General features: G+C 45.1%; 1 protein-coding gene across 1 annotated transcript; it reads right to left on the bottom strand.

Moving 5' to 3' along the window:
* Positions 1 to 491: 491 nt before the first annotated feature.
* Positions 492 to 25,574, bottom strand: taok1a (TAO kinase 1a). The gene is made up of 20 exons (XM_076282199.1): positions 25,123 to 25,574; positions 17,124 to 17,383; positions 16,754 to 16,825; positions 15,696 to 15,797; positions 15,148 to 15,193; positions 14,919 to 15,015; positions 14,577 to 14,690; positions 14,175 to 14,266; positions 13,718 to 13,811; positions 13,258 to 13,339; positions 11,721 to 11,888; positions 10,908 to 11,120; positions 10,580 to 10,720; positions 9,426 to 9,662; positions 9,054 to 9,182; positions 8,642 to 8,845; positions 7,990 to 8,229; positions 6,783 to 6,995; positions 6,262 to 6,444; positions 492 to 5,569 (listed from the first exon to the last, which is right to left on the bottom strand). Exons 2-20 carry the CDS (start codon positions 17,253 to 17,255, stop codon positions 5,069 to 5,071), a joined length of 3,060 nt encoding a protein of 1,019 aa, XP_076138314.1. The 5' UTR covers positions 17,256 to 17,383; positions 25,123 to 25,574; the 3' UTR covers positions 492 to 5,068.

Raw genomic sequence — 25,574 nt, 5'->3', positions numbered from 1 at the left:
AGATCAATGAAGGTAAAAAGATTTTGGCTATGCTGTAATTTAAATTATTATAAAAACATTTTTGAGAAATCACATTTGTTACAATTCTTTGATGGTGAAAGCAACTGTTGAAAACAGCAGTCTCCTTACCATCCTCCTCGTATACCAGTACTGTGCTTCTGAGTTCTGAGCAAAGCGATCTTAGCAAACTAATATACAGTACAGCACCACGATGACGATCTATCTATTTTAATTTAAAACCTTTGAGAAATCACATTGTAACCATTCTGTTATTGATGATAGCAACTGATTGCAACATCAGTGTTTGTATTTGTACAGCTACCTTGTATCGTCCGTTTTGAAGAGTGCTCCTCACAATGATTTTTTTTATGCCATTGAGCACAGATGACTTCTTAATTGTTGTGCACACATTCATTTTGCTGCCAAGGTTCAGTTTAAATACGAACACACACACACACCTTTAAACTAGACAGAAACACAGGACTAAAGGCTGTACTAAAATTACTTTATTACAGCTGATCTCTCCAGTATTCTTCCATCAAATAGTAATTACAGTACAAACAAAATAGTACATTTGACCCTAGACTCTTTTCATATCCATGTTTTATATTTTCATACAATTTCAATGCTTTTGCTTCTGTTTTGCTTTAAATTTTTTATGTATAATCTGTATAATCTTTTTTTAGACATTCAATAACATGTTTCACAATCTATACAGTTTAATACAGGTTACTCATGGGTTGTAGTGGTGATGTGGAAGGGGGTGAATACTGACATACTCTATACACACAAAATGGATTTTTTTTTCCTCTTTAAAATTATTCCCCATCTCCACTGTTTTGCTTGAGTCATTGGATGCTATGAGCTCCTCCTCTTGGTTACTGCCGGAACTAGTTCTCATTCTCGTCCCGAGGCGGAAGGATACTCCAGAGTGGGGCCAATGCAGTAGTGTTTGGGCTTGGCAGCTCATACTGTAGATGGCACAGTGTTCGACCAGAGACTGAACCTCTAATACGCTTTTTTTTTGTATCTCCAAAAAACAAACAAAAGGTTTAATATTAAAAGGTTTCCCCCTTCCTTTAACTCTCTTTCTATACGTTCAGTCAGTAGGACATAAAAGAAGGTGAGTATCATTATAATACTAAAATAATTGTCCACAGATGTGGAGAGGAGATGTCGGGTAAATAAAATTAATAGGGCCAGGGGGAAACAAAACACCTCTACAGCCTCACTCTTACGGACATTTATCAAAAACAAGAATATCAACAAAGGCCCTCAGTATGTACATAAGGGCAACTTAGCCATAGGGGTACAGTTCAAACCAGTGGAAGGTGATGAACGCCTGAGGGATGCTGCTGGTCTGAGGCAGAGGGGAAGGGGGAGGGACATGGACACACAGCTGAGGTGGTGGAGGCAGGAAGTCAGGTTTGACAAAAACTGTTCCTAGATCAGACGCTTGAACCTGAACCTTGACTGACAACCTGAGGTCTGCCATATTTTTTTTTTCAGTGGCCAAGAAACAGCTTAAGTCTTGTCTTTTCTGGTGCACAGTGGAAGCGTTACATTCTTTGCAATGCTAAAAACAAAACGTAAAAAAAATGCTTTCTGGCATGGTGAAGTTGAGAAGTGCCAACTCATTCTAATGGGGCAATGGCTTGCCAGGAGCCTGAAGTGTGTGTGGCATGCCAGGAGCCTGAAGTGTGTGTGTGTGTGTGTGTGTGTGCACATAGGTGGCATCATGTAAACACTAGTCCCTGATCTTTTGAGACTTGCAGGGACCTCCTGCCACGGTCTCTCAGGACACACCTCGGCACAGTCCTCACCCCGGCACAAACGGCCACACGGCTCCTCTCTCAATCTGCTCTGGTCTTCAGCAAGAAACTAAAAGAAAAGCTGTTGGTTCATTGTTTTTTTTTTTTCTGCATTGACCTTTTCGGTCATAATTTACAATTTTACACAAACACATCCTCTTTCTCTCTCTCTCTCACACACACACACACACACACACATTTCTTAAAGTGTTCTGCTTTCTCAAACCTCTTAAAAGTTAGTAAATGAATTAAAGTGTCCCCAGGCCTCAAATGTCCCATGGAGAGGTGTGTTTGCTCTCCGAAGCCTTCAGGTGTGTTGCTTTAGTGTGAACAGCAGGGGGCGAACAGCAGGGGCAGCAGCACTCGTCTACCCAGAAAACCACAGAGGCTCTCGGCAGCATGTGCCCTCAGCCCAGCTCAAAGGCAGAGAGAGAGAGAGAGAACACGCTGGATGGACAGGAGGGAGACAGAGTGAAAAAATGAGCAAGTGTAAACACACAGACACACACACACACACACGCACACACACACACACAAACACACACACACACACACACACACACACACACACACACCATCCCTGCCACTGTCACAGTGCATTCTGCCTAAGTGCTTAGTCAAACACTTTTAAAGATGCATAGAAAGTATCGTTGCGGTTGGTTTGAGTTGGTGATGGAATCAGGACCTTTTTCTCTGGAAATACTGCAATAATTATGCAGAAATCACTAGCCTTGACTAATGTGCTTTGATAGGGTGCATAGTGTTTTGTATTTAATACGTATTGAGGGACGATGTGTGCCTCAGTGTGGCGCTGTGAGATCTGAGAAACACCAGCCCACTCCGAACAAGCCATCAGGGTTCTTCAAAGGAGAAGGAGCAATAACAGAAGCATTATCATTATAATGACAATAATAATAATAATAATAATAATAATAATAATAATAATAATAATAATGATGACAACAACAACAACAGACACACAAACACCCTCTGTTCTCCGCTCAATTCAGCCTTGTGAGTAAGCCCTGACTGGCACCAATTCTACTCCTTCAACCAAGCTTCATCAGACCTTTCAGTAGTGAAAGCAATCCACATTCAACTCCACCCAGTAGGAGATGTCTAACCCACAAACACAAGATTCAACTGTAGGGAAACGGAATCTGAAACTCAATTTTTACCATCACCCCAAAAAACCTCAGACACAATATCTCCACTCGAGTGCCATCGCCTCAAGGCTCCATTCAGAAATCAGTAACTCACCTGACTACCTAACCCTTCTAATAACACATGACCAAGCTTGGCAAAGAAAAACAAGTAACTTCTCATTACAGTACATTCTGAATCATCAACCAGTTAAACATATTATGTGCAAGTACACCTGGGCGTTCAGGCTTGCATCACTTCAAGACAGACACACACACACGATTAGAAACCCATATGACAGCTGTAATAAAGTGCTTCTACTTGGCAGCTGCCATACAAGGCACCATGGAAAATGACCACTGTCCTAACACTGCGATTAGTTTGGCGTAAAATCTATGCATGTTTGCTGGCATGGGATAGATACCTCATCAATCTTTATCTCTTACATTACAGCATATATTTCAACATATGCATTTGAAAAATATAATTTTCATTTGGGACTATATCTGAAACAATATAACATTCATTATTCTGCTCTGTACTGTACATACTTCAGTACTAAATAATCATTTCAAGGCACTGAACACTATGCTTTTGGCTTTGGGATCCCTAATAATCCTTGGAAAGTATATAATAAGTTACACCCAATGGCTGAATGTTAGTATGACACGGGAGCTGGGGCTATTGTTGTTCAACAACAATAAACAAACAAACAAAGACACAAATAATCCTTACAAACCTGGGAACAACTGTATATCACAAACACACCACTAGGTGGCAGGGCAGGCAGCCTTTCTGCAGCACTGGACTGCTCATATGCAATGTAACATCCTCTCCTTGGGCCTAGAGAAGACTCTGGCCTCTTAAATCAAGATGGGCATTTCCAGGAACCCATGTGCATGTTAACGGGAAATGACTGGGGAGCTCACTGGCAGAGGATGACTTAGAGGAGCTCTCCTCCCGTTGGCCCACATGCCAAACGCTGGGAACATTTACTCAGCCTGGGTCTGTGGGGTTCGTCCACACAGTCCACCGCCGAGCAAGACCCAGATCACATCACAGCACGCTCAGAGACAGAGGGGAGGGTTCAAAAGTGCAACCCCTACAACCCCCCTGCTTTGATACAAGAGCTAGGCTATAGAGGGGGATGATAATAAAACATGTTAACAAGTTTCATACCTGAATCTTATTTCAAGGAGCTTAGCAAAAACCTGGACACGCTAACTCATCTTCAAGTCACCTTATATAAAAAAAAAACCTCTCAAGAATGAAGGACAAAAAGAAGTCTATGATTAAATAAAGGAAAAGGGTATGGCAAATTCTACACTGCAAAGTAATGTCGACACCCTGTTCAGAGAAACTATGTCAATTCAATCCTGTAGCTTCATCACTGCAGTCCACTTCATGATCTGTGGAGTGAATGGGACATACTTAAGGACCACCCTGCTCCAACCCCTCCACACCTCCAGCCCTGCTCTGGTACGAGGACAGGTGGAGGGGGACTTCTGCGGCTGGGTGGAGGTGGGCCAGTGTTTCTCCACAGCACATCCGAGACTCTCACTGCCCCACAACACACACTAATCCTGATGATGGAGGCCACACAAGTCCTTATTGTTTGGGTTTTAAGGGGCAATTTTTAAAACAAAAAGCTGTTTTTTTGGAAGAAAACAACTGGAAAAAAAACACAAAGTTTGGGGGTTCAAATAAAATAAAGAAAAACTCAAATTCAATGCTGTGAGACTGTAACAGAAGTAGTGTTTATATGTATATATAGACACACGTGCACTGTGCTGGGCAAGTGCACTGCAATGGAAACGCCCACAAAACTGCACAACTTAAAATCACACACACCCACACACTCACTCATTTTCACACGCACACGCACACACACACACACACACACACACACACAGACAGACAGACACACACACACACAATGGAAGTAGAGTAGGAAGTGAGCCAAAGGAAGAGTGAAGAGAGAAGAGAGGAGGTGCTAAGAGAAGAGGAGGTGCCATGTCCCTATCGCTCCCTCTGAAGTGTAGGCTGTAGCAGAGCTTGACCTTGACCGTGACCCTGACCTTTGACCTGGCCCTGCTGTGCTGTGCTGGGGAGCATTACATGAAGGACAGGTGGGAGCCGTTGGATATCTGCGAGGTGATGCTGGTGCTCCTGCTCATGGGCTGCTCCCCGTGGCCCCCCGACGAGGTCCTGTTCAGGGCCTGGGGGCTGTTGCGCGCCACCCCCACGCTGCTTTTTGGCATGGCCCCCGACGACGGGTGGCCCCACGGCGAGCCGCCGCTGCTCTGGCTCCCTCCCGGACTGGAGTGGTAGTAGTGGTGGCCGCTGCCGCCATGATGGCTGCCCCCGCTGCCCCAGTGGGGCCCCTGGGAGCTGCTGGAGTGGTGTGGGCCCGGCTGCTGGGGGGCCCAGCTGGCCGGGGCCCCGGGGAAGCTGTGGCTGAGGGCCTCCGGGGAGATGTTGGCCAGCAATATGTTGCTGAAGCCCAGGCGCATGCTCTCCGAGTCAAAGGCTTCGATCTCGCGCGCCTGCCGCTCTAGCAGCGAGCGGATGCGCTCCAGGCGGTCGTTCTGCAGGGCCAGCATCTCCTCCTCGATCTGGAACACACACACACGATACACACATACACACACATACAAAATCAGAAGTGCACCAGATTTCATCTTCATGGTTCATTTCTGGCATTATAACCACAATATTGTTCATTTCTGGCATTATAACAACATAATGTCAAAATGTTAAGCAAGTCCTGTGTCGAGTCCTGTAGGTAGTGAATTGATTTGTCCTTGGTACAAAATTAATAAAACTCAAAAATATATTTCTGAGTCTTGGTTCTCTGAGTGTCAAGAACAGGCACTGGTAGAGCCAGTGAGTGAGGCGTGTTGAGTAGGACTGCAAGGTGTGAACAGAGGCTGAGCACAATAGCTTGATTGTGTCTGTGTGTGTGTGTGTGTGTGTGTGTGTGTGTGTGTGTGTGTGTGTGTGTGTGTGTGCGAGCGAGACAGCATGAAAGAAAGAGAGCGAAAGATTAAAGTGTGTGTAAGCATGTGTGTGTATATGAGACACACGGGGAGAGCAAGAAAAAGAAAGAAGAAAGCGAGCGAGTGAGAGAGAGAGAGAGAGAGAGAGAGAGAGAGAGAGAGAGAGAGAGAGAGAGAGAGAGAGAGAGAGAGAGAGAGAGAGAGAGAGAGAGAGAGAGAGAGAGAGAGAGAGAGAGAGAGAGAGAGAGAGAGAGAGAGAGAGAGAGAGAGAGAGAGAGAGAGAGAGAGAGAGAGAGAGAAAGACTGACCTTCTGTTCGAGCAGTGCCCTGCGCAGAGACACCCTCTGCTCCAGCTCCTTCCTCTCGCGCTCCTGCTGCGCGTCCGTCTGCATCTTGATCTTGCTCTGGTAGGCGTTCAGCAGCTCCAGCTCCTGCTGCAGCTGCATGCGCAGCGTCTGACACTCACCCTCCTGCGCCTCGTCCAGACGCAACTACACACACACACACACACACACACACACACACGGAGAGAGGGGGGTTTTAAAACAGGAGAGGAGCTAAAATGACAGAATGGAGCTAGCAATCTTACCCCTTCATAAAATGTATTACAGTACATAACATACAAATACACGAATGCAGAAATGGCTAAATTCCTATGCACTACGACTAGGATTAAAAGGATTTAAAGAATGGATATACACTGAAGCTTTTATTTGTGAAAAAGGATAGGAGATTTGATGCACCAGCCCTGACATGTGTTGATTAATTTACTGGACTTGCTGAGTAGCAGCTGTGTGTGTGTGTGTGTGTGTGTCCATGGCACACTCACGGCCTGCGTGGAGAGCATGTCGTTGATGGAGTGGTCGTACTGCTCGGCCAGGATGGCCAGCTTGCGCGTCTGCTCCTCCTTGATGCGCTTGAGCACGGCCTTGTGCTCGCTCTTGGGCGTGTTCTCCAGCAGGTGGTTGCGCAGCGCCTTGTACTGACGCGTCTGGATCTTACACGTGTCCTGGAACTGCTTTTTGATCTGGAGCTCTTTGGACTGGGAGACGAAGCACAGACACAACAGACAGGATATGCGGATGAGATGAAGCAATGAGTCTTTAGAATAGTATCCAATGAGACTAATAGTCCCCAATGTAGGTTTATTTCATCAGCTCTTTGGAAATTAAACAGACAAGCTGATATGTTGGGCTGTTGGAGGATTCAATATCCATGACTTGCCTGTATATTGAACCTTTATTATAAGTAACCAACATAATGTTACACTGCTAATCGACTACAGCAATAGCTAATAAGTTAACTAATGCTAAGCAAGTGGTGCAATAGTAATGTAGTAAGTAGTAATGCAATCAATCTAGATTAGAGCTTCTTGGAAAGCTATTGATTTGTTTTGAAGATAGCCTCCAGTGTCACACAGTGAACCAGTCTGGCTTAATCAGCTCTCAGCTGAAGCACACAGACTGAAGGGAGGCAGACAGCAGGAGGGAGAGGACAGCAAAACAGAGGAGTGGAGAAAGAGAGAGAGAGAGAAGAGGAAAAGAATGAGAGGAAAGGAAGGAGGAGAGAAGAGGACAGAGGGGCGGATGAGTCCTCAGAACTAGAGGTACCGGGGCTGCTGGTGAAGAGAGGAGGGAGAGAGAAGTGAAAGAGGGAAAAAAGAAGAGAGAGAGAGAGAGAGAGAGAGAGAGAGAGAGAGAGAGAAAAAAAAGGGAAGAGAAGGAAAGAGAGGGAATTGAAGAGCAGGCTGCTGTGCTCACCTGCTGGTGGAGAGGAGTAGAGAGAAGGAATGAAAAGGAGAAAGGAGAAGGAGAAAGAGGAGTAGAGAAGTAATGACCAAGGAGAGAAAGAGAGGAGAGTAGTGAGAAGTAATGACCAAGGAGAGAAAGAGAGGAGTAGAGAAATGGAATGACCAAGGAGAGAAAGAGAGGAAAGTAGAGAAATGGAATGACGGAGGAGAGGAAGAGAGGAGAGTAGAGAAATGGAATGACGGAGGAGAGGCGGGACAAGACGAGAGCGAGGAGCGGAGCGCTCACCTTGAGGCTCTTGGGCTGCTGCCGGACCTCCATGACGTGCTTGCGGCGCAGCTCACGCTCGCGGCGCTTGTTGTACTCCTGCTGGTTGGTGAGCTCGGTCATGTGCTGCGTGCGGATCAGGTCGGCGCGCTGCCGCTGGATGATGTTCAGCTGACGGAACTCCAGCTCCTGCATGGACTCGTGGTGGCGCAGCAGCATGGCGTGCTCCAGGTCCTTCTGCGTCTGACGCTTGTTCAGCTCCTGCAGTGTCGCACGCACACACACACACACACACACACACACACACACACACACACACACACACACACACACACACACACACACACACACACACACACACACACACACACACACACACACACACACACACACACACACACACACACACACACACACACACACACACACAGAAATGTTGCAGAAATCAATTCCGATCAGATCAACTTCACACATAAACCAGGAGAGATAGTGAGAGATAAAGGGATAATCAAGTTGAGTCATTTCATAGGACAATATAAAACTAAATGTTTTAGACTATCAAAAGAGAGGGGAGGGGGGGGGGGATGAAAATAAATAAATTAAGATAACAACAAAAAGACAAGACTGAGCCAGCGGACAGAGGCCCAGAGATGTCCAGTGGTGTCCTCCTCACCTCCCGGGCCAGGTCCTGCTCCACATTGTGACGGGCGATGAGGATCCGCCTCTTGAAGCGGCGACACTCCAGCTCCAGGTACTGCCTCTGGCGGCGCAGCAGGTTGGCCTCCTCCTCCGCCTGGAAGTGCTGGATGTTCTCCTTCTGCTTGGAGAGCCACTCCTGCTTCTCCTTCTTTGGTGTCGACTGGTTCTCATTCAGTTCCTGCGGATGGAGAGACACAGATGAAATAGGAGCGATAAAAACATGAAATGACAGAGGTAAAAAAAAAAGACAAGTAAAAGAAAGAGTGAGCGATAGAAAGACAAAGAAAGAAAACAAAAAAGAAACTTGAAGCCGTGTCACAAAGTCTCATCGATGTCTGTTGTTAACATCAAAAGAATCCGAATGTTGGTGTAATCATGGCCTTTACCTCTTTCAGCTGTTCCTTGCGGAGTTTGTACTCCCTCTTTTGCGACTCCAGGAAGCTGTTGAGCTCCTTCTTCTGCTGACTCTGAATATGCTGCTGGAATTTCTTCTCATCGTTGGCAAAGGTCTTGGCCTGCAGACAACAACACATGAATAGCACTTCAAACTAATTTAAAAATACACTATAACAACTACTGTAGATCAAGTTAATACGCTAACAATACACTAACTATATCAAACATATTAAAACCATCAAGTCAAGTTAAGAGGTAAAAACAGCAGAAGTTAATAAAAATAAAAAAATTTATAAATAATCGTTAATGTAGCAGAATGAACCAAAAACGTGTTGGGGGCTACTGCTTGGCTGGGCACGTACATCTTTCTCCATGGCGACCTGGTGCTTCTTGATAAGCTTGTCCATCTCGGAGGAGAAGCTGCTGCGCTGACTCTCGAGTTCCTTGTCCAGCCGCAGGCGGTGTTCGTCCATCTCGGCCTTCAGCTTGTTCTCCAGGGCCATCAGCTGCTTCTGGTGCTGCCGCCGCATGCGTTTGTAGCCCCACATCTGCTCACGCAGCTCAGAGTCCTGCTCGTGCTCCTGGATCTGACGCGTCACCTGATGCGCACACACACACACACACACACACACACACACAAGAATTACAAAACCCTGCCAGGCGTGACAAAATAAGGTGCATTACTGTACCCAAATGTAAAGTAGAGGACATTCTGGGCATCAAACGAGACCATTTGTCATTTCATTTTAGTGACCCAACACTAAAATAAATCAAAATCTTCTTAAATTAAGACATAAAACAAGTAAATGTATCTGCCAGTGGAGTAAGTAAATTTACCTTAAATTGTCTTAAATCTTCAATCTTATCTTAAATTAAAATAAAACTACTTACTCCACTGGCAGATAAATTTACTTGTTTTTATGTCTTAATTTAAGAAGATTTTGACTTTTTTTGAGTCAAATAATCTTACAAGAGAGCTCAAAGTAAGTATCTTAATACTAAAAACAATACTAACTAGATTTGTCATCTTAATACAAGATTATAACACTTGGTAAGATATAATTGTTTGCAGTGTAGTCAAAGTTATACTGGACTTTAAAAAAAAAAAAAAAAACACTTCAACGTTTGATCTGACAGGATGTCTTCACAAATCAAGGCTGCCGACTCATACGTCAAGATGTGCAGCCACAAGATTGGATTATGCAAGCGGACACAAAACATCCTGCCCAACGCAATGTGGCCCCTCTCTAATTACTGAATACAGTCAACTGTCTATCCGTCAGCACTGGGCTATGTGACCTTTAGAGCTGGCTTTCGTGCATAAGAAAATAAAAATCTAATAAAAAAAAAAAAAAAAAAAACAGACTTCCTTTAAGACTTCCTATTTTGTATCCACCGTTTGCCACAGCTTCCACGCTGTTGGCATGAGAATGGAATTGCAGAGTGGAGAGCCAAGGGGGCAGCAGTGGTAGGAGGTGTAGAGGAACAGAAAGAGGGATGGAGAGAGAGCGCTCACCAGGGAGGCGGTGCGGATGGTAGCGAAGTGCTCGCGGTTGCGGAGAGGTCTGCGGGGCGTCTGACTGGGCGGAGACTGGCCCGGCTCAGAGGGCCTGCTCTGGGGCTCCGTCTCCTCCTCCTCCTGGTAGCTCTCCCCCGCCTGCGCACGCACACACAAACACACACACACACACACACACACACACACACACACACAGTTGGCCTGGTGAATCAACTTTACATAAAGAGGGAAAACCCATCACAAGGGACATAGAGAAGCAGAAACAACATCCACTGGGAGCACACAGAGACAGCAGGGCAAGATGGGAGAGGAGAGAGGTGCGTACGGGTTTGAGGTGGATGACGGAGTTGTTGGACATGACTGTGCGGTCGCCCTCCAGCAGGTCCAGCTCGCTCTTGTTGTCGGCGTCGGCGGCGTCGGGCAGGCTGTTGACGGAGCTGCTCTGGGAGCTGGCGCTGATGGACATGCTGGGGATGGACTGGTTGCTGCCCACGCTGTTCACCGTGCCGGTGCGGCCCACGCCACTGTGGTCCGTCTCCTGCCAAGAGAACGGGCAGTCAGACGGGCGGTCGTACATGTCAGACAGATACACACATACAGTACAACAGCACACAACTCAAAATGCAATGCAAATTTTATGAGTGCGCCTCAAATCATACCTCAACCTACAGTCACAGCAAAAATGTTTTGGCAGTGGCACACATTTTGTGTTTCAAAAACTATTTTTAGATTATTTTTTTCATATGTATACTGAAGAATCAAATATAAACACACTCTCCGCTGTTGCGATATGGTGAAACTGAAATGATGTTAAGTCATGGACCAAAATGCGGTGAAATTTTTTTTTTGTTTGTGTGTGATAAAGTTTACTTTTTATGCCAATGACGCTATGCAACGAATTATTGGTATTATGCAAAAGATGTAGCAATATTTGTGAAACATAACATTTGCGTCACTGACAAAAATTTTAGCCACAACTGTACTGTCAACATGCACATGACTCCCTACATTTCTACAAAAAACGGAGCATTCATGAACATGATGCAAGTGTCATTAGAGACAGAGAGAGACACAAATAACGCGTGCGCGCGCGTGTGCGCATGTGTGTGTGTGTGTGTGTGTGGTCAGCTCCACCGACCTCCTCCTCATCTGCGACCTCAGTGGTGGGGCCGTTGTGGGCCTCCTGGAAGAGGATTTTCTTCATCTTCCGGTACTGCAGGTTGTCCAGCTCGCGCACGGCGTCTTTGGTGCGCTGGATCAGGTCCATGAGAACCGACTCGGGCCGCTCACGCTGGACAAACGCGTGCTGATGGGGGAGAACGGGAGGTGCGCAGAGGTGTTAGGGAGAGAAACATACAGCATAGGGCAGGAACAGAGCAGCGACACTCAATATGTGAGCCTGCTCACGCTTGCTCTTAAAGACTAAATGCTCATAAATGCAAATAAACGCATGACACCAGCTAGACACCAGCTAGACACCAGCTGCAGTAGGAGCCCCAGCAGTGGGACTCTATGGAGTCATTTCATCTTCATGTGTCAGTGTCTGCATGAGAATTGATTATTTTCATTATGCACACGAGACATGAAGGGAAAGGATGTCCCTCAGATATACTCAAGTAACAGTCAAATATATTGACCACTTAACTATTGATGTGTTTTGTAATGTAGAGGTGGGTCTCCCCCCAATTGATTTCCAAACGTGAATCTTTCATATATTCTAGATCCATTACATATAGATTGAAATAATTCAAGCCATTTTTTGTTTTAGTGTCGATGATTATGGCTTACAAATCAAAAATCAGTTATAATAGGTTATAATACAGAAATGTTGGTTTCCTGAGCCTTTAATCTCTTAGACAGGTTCAGTAAGCACAACCAATCATGGGAAAGACTGCCGACTTGATAGTTGTCCAAATGACACTCATTGACACTAGGTCTGTGTATTGGCAAGGACCTCACAATATGATATGCTTCACGATACAATACATCACGATATATTGTGATATGATACATATTGAGATACGTTGCAATACTTATTACCAAAAAGTTACAAATAGAGCTGGAAACACAATTTGTCTGGCCTGAACCCCATAGGCAAGAGTCAAGTCAAGTCAAGTTTATTTATATAGCGCATTTCATACACAGAGATCATTCAATGAGCTCAAATGTTCAAAAGAGACACCAGACCCAACAATACAGACGACCTTAAGACTGCTATCAAAGCAACCTGGGCTTCCATAACACCTCAGCGGTGCCACAGGCTGAATGCCTCTATACCACATTGATGCAGTAATTTCAGCCAGAACAAGTATTGAGTGTATAAATGAACTATTTTAGGTTAGTCAGATTAGTTCATTTCTTTTCAAAAGGTCAACAATTCTGTATTATAACCTCTTTAATGTAATATTTTGAGATACTGATTTTTGGTTTTCATGAGCTGTAAGCCGTAAAACAAAAAATGGCTTGAAAATATTTCATTTTATATCTAATGAATCTAGAATATATGAAAGATTACCTTTTTTAAATAAATTAGGGGGGGAAAAAAACTTTTCCAAGATATTCTAATATGTACCTGTATATGTGGACACCAAATTTATACAGTGAGTGAGCATGTCACATGGGCGTACTGTGACGTGTGAGGACTGATGCGTGTAACGTGATTGACGCTCGCTCACCTTGAGCAGCTCCTCAGAGGTGGGCCTGTCCTGAGGGAGCTTCTGCAAGCAGGAGTCCACAAAGTTTCTAAAGTAATCCGTCCTGGAGACAGAGACAGAGACACAGAGAGAAAGATAAGAAATGAAAAAGGGAGAAGATGGGAGGAAGGGAAAGAGGAGAGAAGAGATAGAAGATAGAGATGGAGAAAAGAGAAGAGCATGAGGGGGCGGGGGGGGGGGGCAGAGAGTCAGTGACAATGACACAACATAGATAGAAATAGTCAAAGAAAAAAGTGTGAAAGATGTGAGAACCGTAGAGGAGGGGGGAGAGGCAGAGGACAAGAGGCTTGCTCCTCTCATGCTGCTCTCCTCTTCCCCCGGCTCATACAGTGAAGGTGAACTAAATTATGCATGAGAGGAGTAAATAGTGGCATTGGAGCCGAGGAGTACTGAGTAGCAGATCAATACTGGAGACACTCACCACTCGCTGGACTGCAGCGTGGGGCTCTCATTCTGGGCTATATGGTATAAGGCACTCATGGCATTCATGTTGAAGAGGGGAGGTTTCCTCTCAGCTGTACACAGAGAGAGAGAGAGAAAGAGAGAGAGAGAGAGAGAGAGAGAGAAAGAGAGACGAAGAGAGAGAAGAGGCAGAAATCATGTTAATCAACTGGCATAAGCAGTTACATACACGTCATGCAAAAACAGTGGACCTGCTGCATTCATCATCCATACAGGGAGTAAGAGAGGGATAGACAGACAGAGAGAGGGACAAAAATATAGACAAACAGATCAAGCGATCAGGAGAGGCACAGAGAGAGAGAGCGAAAGCACTAGTCCAGGCATGATAAGAAGTCAAAGCACACAGGAGAATGGGATAAACATGGTGGGTATTTTCTAGCCGCAGGGCGTGAGGTGTGCTGAGGCCTGTGACTGACCCAATTCAATACAAGTGATCCCCAGAGACCAGATGTCCACCTTGCCCTCATATTGCCCCTCGTCCATGGCCAGGATCACCTCAGGGGCCATCCTGAGAGGGAAAGAGAGAGGATTGTGGTTTTGTTTATGTCTTTGCATACCTTGCTATGACATAAAAGTCTTTAAATAATTAAATTAAATACATTTTTAAATAATAACATGTTATTGCTAATGCTATGAAACTCTACCGAATGATCACCAGCTCACTGCATTTCAACCCAAGCTTCTCCAACTCATAAATCACAACACAACACGGACTGAGTTGTTGAAGTAATTCATTTGTGTGTGTGTGTGTGTGTGTGTGTGTGTGTGTGTGTGTGTGTGTGTGTGTGTCTGTGTGGTAGGTCCGACCGCAGGCTCACCAATATGGAGTCCCCACAAAGGAGTTGGCTGGGGAGACCAGGGAGGCCGAGCCGAAGTCCGCCAGCTTCACCTGCCCCGGCTCGGTCAGCAGGATGTTCCCCGCCTTGATGTCTCTGAGAGGGGCAGAGAGCAGAAGGGACAAAAACCAAAGGGTGCGGGCTCACATTAAAACTCACCTTCTTCGTCCTTAACGTCTACCTGAACAATTAGATATCCAAAGGTATATGAAAAACATATTCTAAACTATGGTATATGCACATTATAATCACCACATGAAAGCACACTTACTGCATTGCAGTTCATCGCTTATTTTACAACAGTGCACGCACACACATACGCACCTGTGAATCATATTATGGGAGTGAAGGTAGGCCAACCCTTGCAGTGCACCATGAGTAATTGCTGCTATTTCTATTTCTGGTAATGGCTTCTTGTGCACTGGAACAGACAAATCAATAGGCAAATCAATGCTCTATCTCTGACTTCAAGGCAAACCCAACAGGCTTATCATGGTTGTCATTTGTGTGTGGCTGCGGGTGGTTTTTGGCCGAGTGTGATGAAGACACTTACCCTCTAAAACATCCGAGGTGGATCCCAGGCAGTACTCCATTACCAGCTAAAAAGACAAAGACGCATGTTAAGTCCACTGTCAAACAGCACACAAAATCTGACCATGTGCCTTTTATCAGAAATGCATTAGATTAAGCCGGGGGTGACTGCCAGCTTTGCCTTTAATAATACAGACAAGTAGAGGGATCTGGAGTTTGTTTCTGTTCTGCAAGTGTGAAATGAAAGTGCTCCTCCACTGCCACATCAGTGGGGTACTCCAACCACACTGGTAGTGGGAAAAGTGTATGGACTCAACAGATTCATTACTAGACTGCTTCTTAAAACAAAGTGCCAAATTAGTTTTTTCTTTAATTACTTTATTAGCATATTTCATCAGCACATTTCAGCCCATCAAAAAAAGTTTTCATATTACATTGAAAACTTTTTTGATAAAAAATATGCTGAAATTCTTGAGAGCTGTTTAAGCAATTCTGTCACTAGTAAAGGCGGTAATGCTATTGCCAGAATGGTTTGATTTTTTTATTAGAGAGGACGGACTGGACTCTCACCCATGCTGTATGCTCACGCAGGTAGCACCCTTTATACTCAATACTGTTGGGGTGCTGGATTTTCTGAAGAAACTTCACCTCCTTAATGATGTCTTGCCATTTCTGCACATTACACAGAGGAAAAGAGAAACACAGGAGAGAAAAAGACACAAAATCACAAACAACAAAACACTTAGTTGCTAACGTGACGCACAAAAGAATAGGAAACTACGTTAACAACAACAACATTCTGCATCACGCTTGCTAAATCTATGCACATGGTTTCAGTTTCAGCAATCGTCAAACAGGTTCTCTGTTACTAAAAATAAAACACACCACCCCTGGACTACTGTTTGCATCACTGTCATCCCAAATGCTTTTTCTGTCTTTGTTCTTTAAAATAAAAAAAATACAAAAATAAAAAAAGTTTCATGACGCATTTATGACGCCCCAGTCTCGGTTACTCTGTGAGCTCATCGCTCCGAGTTCTGAACCCCCTGCAGCAGCGGCAGGCAGCTCTAGGTCCAGAAAACTCGGTCTACATTAGCGTAGAGGAGGGGCGAGCCCCCTCACACTCTCTCTCTCTCTTTCTCTCTCTTGCGCAGAGGGTGACTAAAGCAGCTTGACCTCGGATGAGTAACACAGAAGCGGCAGAATTCTTGACTCCAGCATCTCGGCTGCATACGAGGCAAAATCCATATATAGCAATGGCACAGAAGGGGCATGCTAAGACCAGACCAGTTTTAACCAGACTGCAGTTCAGTCAGTGCAATCATTAGATCTACATTGTTTAGAAAAAAAACTTTGTTTCCCCCCCAACCGGATACTTCTTCCTATGCAACAACACTAGTATAATTTCATGTAAACATATTCAGAGTATCTTTAGGTGTACGAAAGACCTGGATTAGTAGAAGTTTGCCCATTAGCTCCACACTGTACAACCAGCACGAAGTAGCCCGAAAGTAACTACACCTTGTTCTAGCATAACACACGAGTCCATTAGAGTCACTCCTCACCCTGTAAACACCAATGTTTGAACAGAACGCATTCTGAACATACTGTTGAAAATGGTGGCTCACCTCATTGCACTGTTTCCCACTGTAGGACATCTTCTTGATGGCCACCACTTCTGAGGTCCGCACATCCCGAGCCTGGGGGGACACACGTCACATGACCACTTAATCACACGCAAACACCACTGTTGTGACATCTGACCACTGGAAGGACCAGCGGCAATTCAGCAATTCAGCTCAAGTTGTGAGGATTTTTCTTGGTTGGGAATGACGTTTGTGCTTCTGTCTTCACGGAATGTCTGTCTTCTCATATGTATCCCATTTATTTAGCTCACTGATATAAAATAAACGGCTTTCAGTTCATCTGTATACCCATAATCCCCTGAACCTCATCACAAAGCTCAGGGTTACTGCTGATTGGCTACTGGCTACTCACAAAGTAGACGGCGCCGAAGCTGCCATGGCCTATCTCACGGAGGTCGGAGAAGAGCTTCTCGGGGTCCTCCTTGAAGAAGAGCTCGGCGATGTCGGGGTCCTTCAGGCTCCCGGCGCGGATGCCCTTGTGCATGCTGGGAGCGGGGGGGCGGGCGAGGGGCCGCAGCGCAGCCACCAGCAACTATCTGGGTCTGCGACTGCGACGCAACAGCCCCCACCGACGGCTCATCTGCAGGACAGCGGCTGCATGCAGATCCACACCTGAGACAGAGAGAGACAGAGACAGAGAGAGAGAGAGAGAGAACAGAGATCCAGCTGTTAGAGGGGACGCAGCATGGAGAGAAAACATGTAAACATTCCATGTGTGAGATATGTGTGTGTGTGTGTGTGTGTGTGTGTGCGTGATAATTATAGGCATAAGGGTGGGTAGCTGTGTCAGGCCTAGCGAGCCCAGGAGAGAAGGCCACTTATAGCTCCAGGTTCCCACTGAGGTGGCCGCACAGACGCAATATGTGTGTGTGTGTGTGTGTGTGTGTGTGTGTGTGTGTGTGTGTGTGTGACTGAGTGAATGAATGCGTGAGTGAGTGTGAGTGAGAGAGAGAGAGAGACAGATAGAGGATCATGTAATATGTTGGCATCTCAGCTCTGTGCCCATGTTGTTTAATGGTGAAGAGGAAAATAGAGAAAGAGAGAGAAAACTCTGATAAAGAGAAAAATAATCAAGTGACCCAGACAGAGAATCACATACCACATGGGGAGTGAATCAGCCTCTATGAGTGACAGACAGACAGAGACAGACAGACAGACAGACAGACAATCATGTAATATATTGTCTCCTTGGCCTTCTCATCTCTACCCGATGTATCTAGTGCTGAATGGATGGCAAGAGAGAAAGAAAAAGACGACTAGAAAAGGGTGAGAGGGAGGGACCCAGAAGCACACACACAGAGGAACACTGAAGGAGATCCAGAGACAGGAAGTGAAGAGGAGACACCCTCGAGCGGCAACCACAACACCCTCAGCACACTCCCAGCAGGTCTCTGCCGTGTATACACACACACACACACACACACACACACACACACACACACACACACACACACACACACACACACACACACACACACACACACACACACACACACACACACACACACACACACACACACACACACACACACACACACACACACTCGGTGATTGCCATCACTGATTATCTGCACTGTCGTCGCTGCCAAAAGCACTTCATGCCATCCAAACAGTTCGGTCACCTCACTAGTTCTAGTGGGAGATGGGCGTCGGAGTCTGCCTTGATTTTCACTCTGCCAGGATGAGTGATGTGTGTATATGTGTGTGTCTGGCCACTTCAGGGAGTGATGCGGGGGTAGCAGAAGTGGGCTTGTCCGAGCCGTGTGTGTGTGTGTGTGTGTGTGTGTGTGTGTGTGTGTGTGTGCGTGCGTGATAATTATAGGCATAAGGGTGGGTAGCTGTGTCAGGCCTAGCGAGCCCAGGAGAGAAGGCCACTTATAGCTCCAGGTTCCCACTGAGGTGGCCGCACAGACGCAATGGCGTCTGGAGAGAAAGAGAGAAAAAAAAAATCAGCCCTCTGGTTGCCATGGCGATGGTACCTCCTGCACATTGTGGACTGATTGACTCCAACCCAGCATCAACCAATAGCCCAACACTACCCCCGCAAACTCCCTCCCTAAATACATAAATAAATAACACCAAACTCCCTGGTATCCTGCCTCTTCAGTCTTTGCGATCCGCCAACGCAGGCCTGGCAAAAGAGGCTTGCATAAGCACAGGTGAGAAGCACAAGGGGCATGACAGGGACACGGCAGCGCAGGAACAAAGCATACCACTCGCATAAGTCTGCCAACGACGAAGAGAAGCATCCTTTCATCGCCGCACTGACCAATAAATCTGACTGTGGCACATGACATCGCCCAATAGATTCATTACCAGTTTGCTTCTTCAAACAAATAACAGGAATTCCTTTAAAAAATTAACTGAAATTCTTGGGAGATCTTTAAGAGAAAACCATCACTGTCTGTCACTGAAATGCCAGAATCGTCCGATTTGTGCAATTCTCACCCATCTTAATAATGCCATGGGCAGAGTTCTCTCCGATCCCACAGACACGTTCAAAGCATTTCTGGTGTTGAAATTCATAATTGCAAAACAGTTCTGCTATTTTGGTGCCCTGACTAGAGGCACAAATGGACATTTGTCAGCAGGAAGGCGTCAGTCACACTCTTTTCTCATCGCCACAACACAGTCATAGGCAACACAACGTAAACAACTGCACATTGGCTCTGGGCTTTTTGGGTGTGCGGGCAAAAGCCTTTTTTTTCTAACTCAGCAATTTCCTGATACCAATCAAGTAGTTTCCCCCCTCCTTTCAAACCACTTTTAAAGGCCATATACACCACCACCATATAGGCTAGTCATTATGCCATGGCCATTCATGCTTGCATTTAACAAGTGCTCTTTCTGCTTTCTTCCCCAGTGGGGCTGCAATGCTCCATGACCAAACCCCCTTCAGTTCACCCAACAGTGGAGTTACAGCATGCAACACTGTCCTCGTTTTTAAATAGCATTTTGTTTATTACTGCTGCTTGGGCAATGCCCCCCCCCATTCCCATCTCTTCAGTCTTCACACACACACACACACACACACGGCACGGCACAGCTCAGATGATCAGCTTCACAGACACAATACTGATGACTGAGGTCTGATGTTTGAGTCACAAGACTGGCCCTTCCTCCCCCAGGCTGCCCAGCTAGAACAGAAACCAGCTCTCAGCTCACACACACATACACACACACATGCATACATATAACTCAGGCATGCACAAAAACAAAACAAAAAGCAAAACAAAAACCACATGTCTCAGTGTAAAAGAACAGACAAAATTAACATTTACACACACAAAAAAAGAAAAAGAGACACATAAAAGATCTTGACTATATGGCCATTACTTAAATTCTATAAATGTCATTACACCTTTTCCTGACTTCATCAACACATCAACTACACTATTCCACTACACTCAAAACCATGACAGCAAGTGATGAGTAATTAGCAACCCCAAACTGTACAGAAACGCAAAGCCCATAAGAAACCAAGTTTCTGACAGCGTCGCCGTTCTGTATTCTGTGGAACTCTCTCCAGTCCAACGTCCAGTCTGGTGGCGGCGCTGTGGCACTAATCAGACCGGGGGAGAGCAGACAGAGCCGGGGCCCTGGGCTGGTAACAGGCTGACTGACACCATTGCGTGCCACTGAGCACACACAGATGGCAAGAATGCGACAGGGCAGGACAACAAAGGGCAGGAATTCCCTCCGCACGTTCTCCCTGTGCATACAGTCTGCACTCCACTTCCTGGTCTGGCTGCTCTCAGCTAATGCCAATGGGGAGGTGGGGTGGGGGGCATTTCAACCTCCTCAGCACTGCCATACCGCACACAGAACAATAACAACAACAACAACAACATCAACAACAACAGCACAGCAGCAAACTATTGAATACTTACAATTAGAGCTCAGTAACCCCCGATCCCTGCAAATACTTAATGAGCCTTACTGTTGAAACACAATACTGCATCTCCATACAACTGACAAATCCCTGTCCCACACGGACACAGTCAGATCACACCAAACCATTTCTGACACCCAGCGGAGAGAGTACTAAGATTAATCTTCTTATACTGTAAAACACTCTCATACGTCATAGCCTACTACATACATACAACCATTTGCTGATAAAGAAAAGCTGCAAGCCTCAAGAGCTTAATTGATAATTGGCCTACATGCTGTTTCATCACTCAACAGATTATTGCTCCCCAGTGTAATGTAATAATTAGAGGTCTTCTTTCATATAGAACCCACTTTAAGGTACATCCTCATGCCCCTCATGCTAGTACTCTCAACATGTGCATCTTATCTTCCTGCTTCACTCTGTACAAAACAGAATCATGTACGATGCTCCACATGAATGAATACTGCAAATTATAATTGTCATCCCAGACACAAAATTATAAGGGGGGTGTGTGGGGTGGGGGAGGTATCACACCATCCATTCAACAACATTTTCATTTCTAGGCTCACACACACACACACACACACACAGTAAACAATGTTTATTCCACTAAGGGTGAGACGGTGTTCCCATCTGCATCATGTCCACACACTGCGCTGGCTGGCTAAGGTCATTACGGCGGTGTCACAGGCCTGCTCTGGATTACGTATGTGCTGGAGCCACAACTGCTGTTGCTACCCACACGCCCGCCTGCATGTCCACCCATGGCCCAGCCCTGATCCCTCCCTCCCTGCCTCGCCCCCTCCCCTTCCTCCCTCTGGCCACCAGCTCGCTGGAGAGGCCTGAAAAGCCGCTTTGTGGGCCCCATCCTCCGACGTACATTCGTAATCATGCAAGGGCTGGCTCGGGGATGACGACAGTGTCAGTGGACATTCTACGCACAGGCCACCACATTTACATGTGCACAATGTGTCAATTACTGAGCGGGCCGGGATGAAGACTGAGCTTCGACATAAGATGCTTAACTTTCATGATGGCCCGCAGATATAATGTGCTGCATGCACGCTGCTGATGTCATGATTTCGAAGGATCAGTAGGAACGTGATGTTTACTAGAGTTCGCAAATGTGGTTTAAATAACATATTTTATTCTCCTTAGGTGAAGTACAGTCAGATTTCGTCATCAAGGTTGGTAACTAATAGGCCTAGCTGTATATGGAAGGAAGGTTGACTATATACATTGGCCCATCATGTTAAATAAAAATCTAAAGAAAAGATTTCAAGATGTGGCCTACTGAAAACACAACTGTTAGACGAGGAGATGATGAATGTTAACCAATTGAAATATTTCTGGTGGGTTCATCACTAATGGAAAGCAGCAAACATTCCATGAATATCATGAGAAACATGTCCCCTCTTTCTTCAAAGACTCTCAGACACACTCAGGTCATGTGATGCCCAAGCTAAAAACATTTTTGATCTGTTTATTTGCAAACCTTAACTGCTTAATGGCCCCCAAAGGCCAACCTCCTACAACTGACCTAATTTCAGGTCAATAGTTAATATCCCACAGCAAGACAACTTTCTACGCAAACAACCTGATATTCAAATTGCCCAATACCCTAAAAACCGTTGAAACATTTGCTTAAACTAAGATTAGCTGTAGAAAACCTTTCATTCCGACAACAAGAGATGTTTGCTTTGCGTGACACATTCCATCTTCAAATAAAAGCTCTTGGAGAACTATCCATGGATCATGGGACATCCCATTCATTATTAAAGAGCGCTTATCATTTGATGACTGGGATCCAGCAAACTTCACTTTTAATTTTTATGAGACTATTGTCTGGTAGTTCCCAAGAGGGTTTCAGCCAAGTGGCTAACACGCCATAAACGTCCACTCTGGGGAGAGTTTAACACCACACTCACACTACAAACTAAAACCTGTTGTACAATACGTTAAATGTTATTTGATACAGCCATTAAGTTTGTGCTGTGCATTCAATGATCAGGCTGTTCTGGTACCACTGGCATTAGCTGTACAAATAGAAAAAAACGTATGTAGGAATAGACATTGTTGCTATAAAGTTTCGGTGTAGATTCTTAAAACTTGGCCATCTTATTATTAATATTTAGGCTAGTGCTGCCCAAAATTAGACTATTTCAGGTGCAAACTTAAGTGCCTGATATTGTCGGATCTAACATTGTGGACTGGTGGTATAAGCGCTTTATCAGATGTAACTAAAAGTAGCTTCAAACTAACTCCCATGCTAACTCGAGACAAATAACAACACTCTGCAGTGGTTTTCAGATTAACAAAATCAAATTTAATGAAGATTATCCACCGGGTGACTGAACACGATTCATGGTACATGATATGGTATGAAACCATGTATGTCAGTCAGGCCTGCATTTTCTAGCATGTCCTTTCATGGCATAGCTGGCAGATGATGGTATGCATGGTCAAACAGCAGGGGCTGAACTGAACTGAACTGAAGTGAAGTGTCCAGGAGGAGGGGGAGACAGAGAGAGAGGGATGCTTTAAGCGACAGCAATGAGGTCAGAGACAGACAATTGTGGGGAGACAAGGGACCGCGTCTCCTCTGCACAGAGACATCATTCCGTCGAGCGTTCACACACATTTCAGTTTGCATGTTTCTGTGTGATATACACCCAAAGACAAATAGGCCATGGCAACAATGCCCAACAAGAGCTTTTCACCACAAGGGTTCTGGCATCCACAAGTACCCCCTTTAAAACGATTTCTTCCAGCGGATGAACAAGTATATCAACACCACCCAAATGTGTCATATAGCGCACACTGTGTGACAGTATGCCTCTTGTGGGGGGAAAAAAGAGCTTGTTGCTCCATAAAACATGACCAAAGGGAACACACCCATGAAAGTCAAGGCATAATGCATGGCCTCCATATGGAAGTGTGTGCCTGATGAAAGGTTCCTATTTCAGTGCGAGAGAGGCAAATGAATCTGGCACCAGTGAGTAAGCATGTGCTTACACCATCAAAGGCAAAAAGGTTAGAGACTTAATGAACCAGTAACATGTGGACATGAAGGCAACTTCTTAGTAATAATAGGGTAGAAATTACATCCACATGCCACAATGTCACGTCATGAATAATAGAGTATTGCAGAAGCCTACATACTTCTTATCGACTTAATTACACAAAAGATTTAGAATGGAGTTGTTTTTTGTCGTCGCTCTATACCTGAACTACTGCATAGGGCCTGTCTTTCATGACTTGCTGATCTGTCAGCATAGTAGTTTCAGGGGAGATGAGTCAACGTTTGACATGAGGAAATGAAAAGACCAAATCCGACGCAATAGTGCTTTGTAATCATAGCAATTTTACATAGTTGATTTTGGTTAACATCGTAATAAGAAGCATAGCATAATTTACATCTATCGGTTAAAAAGAGTAACGTTATTGACAATACAAGACATTTGTCACACAGCATAGGGGAAACGGTGGTCTCCACACAATTAGGCGTTGTCCAGAAACAAGTAAACAGGATGAGATGCTTGCTCACGGAGGCTGACAAAATAAATAATACTTGTTGCAATATGTCACAGCCAATTTGGCAACTCGTAACTGCTTAAAACGACCAAGCTAGCCAGACATTCTAGCTAGTATAGTTAGCTACCCTATGCAAAATTGGCAGGGTTACACTGGACCACCTGGGTCCCAGCTTAACATTAATTGGCCATGGCACTTTGTCATGTCATTTTCAATCTTCAAATAATTTGCATAGCCAGGTATAGATACAACATCACTAATGCATCTTGATCGTGGTTAGATACCTATAGTGCGAGCTTACAACCACTAAACTTGACTAAGGCCTGTACTCTGGCTAATGTTAGACATCCACTAACGTTACAGTTAGCAAACGTCAGCTAGTAAGTTAGCTAACGTTAGCTAACATTATAAAGCAGCGGAGCTACCTAAACAGATACACATTAAAATGTTGGCAAACGTTGATGAGTGAGAGATTAGCTGTCTACATAATGACTCATGCAGTTTATGAATCAAATATAATCAAAATGTCACGAGTTAGCGATCAGTCATTATTGGGTAACATTGACTTATAATGTTACTCAAAGACAGACAACTTCAGAACTTCCAGAACTAGCTTGCTATCTGCTAGCTAACAAATAGCTTTAACGTGGCAGTGTATTTGGCTACTTATGTCATGGTATGTCATGAAGTTACATAATTTATCAACGTATAACTTAAAATACAGTAAGTCTGACAACAATTAACTGAATATCTACTATGTTAACTAATTGTAGGTGGTTCTTCTCGCTGGCTCTCCCAAGGCAAAAGTTACTTGGCCGTTCATAGACAAGCGGGCTGGATACCATAGCTAGTTAGCGAGCCCGCTAAATCTGCTCATACTAACGTTAGTGCAGCTGCTGAAGAATGTAAGGCGGTAACTCACCCGTCCGACAGGCCAGTTTTGAGAGGACTGAATATTGCCTGGAATCAAGAAGTGCTGTCCATCCAGATCAGAGTTAGGATAAGTCTGATGAAGGTCCAAACTGGCCTTCGATCGAGTTTTGGTGCGTATTTAATCGACAGGGTTTGACTATAACTTAACGTTCCTGATTTTGCTAGTTGACAATGTTAAAACTCCACCCCAGGGCTAACGGTGGCCCAGAAGCTTGATTTCCCCCTCACGGACAAGTCCTAAAGATGGCGGCCAGGCAACTCACTCCCTCCGTGTCAAATCCGACGAGGAAAATATGAGGGAACACTCCTAAAAACAATCTAAAAACTAGCTGCAACCACGCCCTGTGAGAAGTCCGATGGCTTACAGGCCTCGCAGTATTAGATGGAGTTTGCAGTTATATTTCACTGTTTGTGTTGGGACTGTGATTTTCTCTCCCCTCC

This window comes from Alosa pseudoharengus, unplaced genomic scaffold (assembly GCF_046254945.1).
Source record: "Alosa pseudoharengus isolate Yale_2024_CS ecotype anadromous, Long Island Sound unplaced genomic scaffold, YU_APseudo_1.1 YU_APseudo_1.1_scf_13, whole genome shotgun sequence".
NCBI lineage: Eukaryota > Metazoa > Chordata > Actinopteri > Clupeiformes > Clupeidae > Alosa > Alosa pseudoharengus.
The sequence above is the reverse complement of the archived record's forward strand: the minus strand, read 5'-3'. Positions and strand labels throughout refer to the sequence as shown.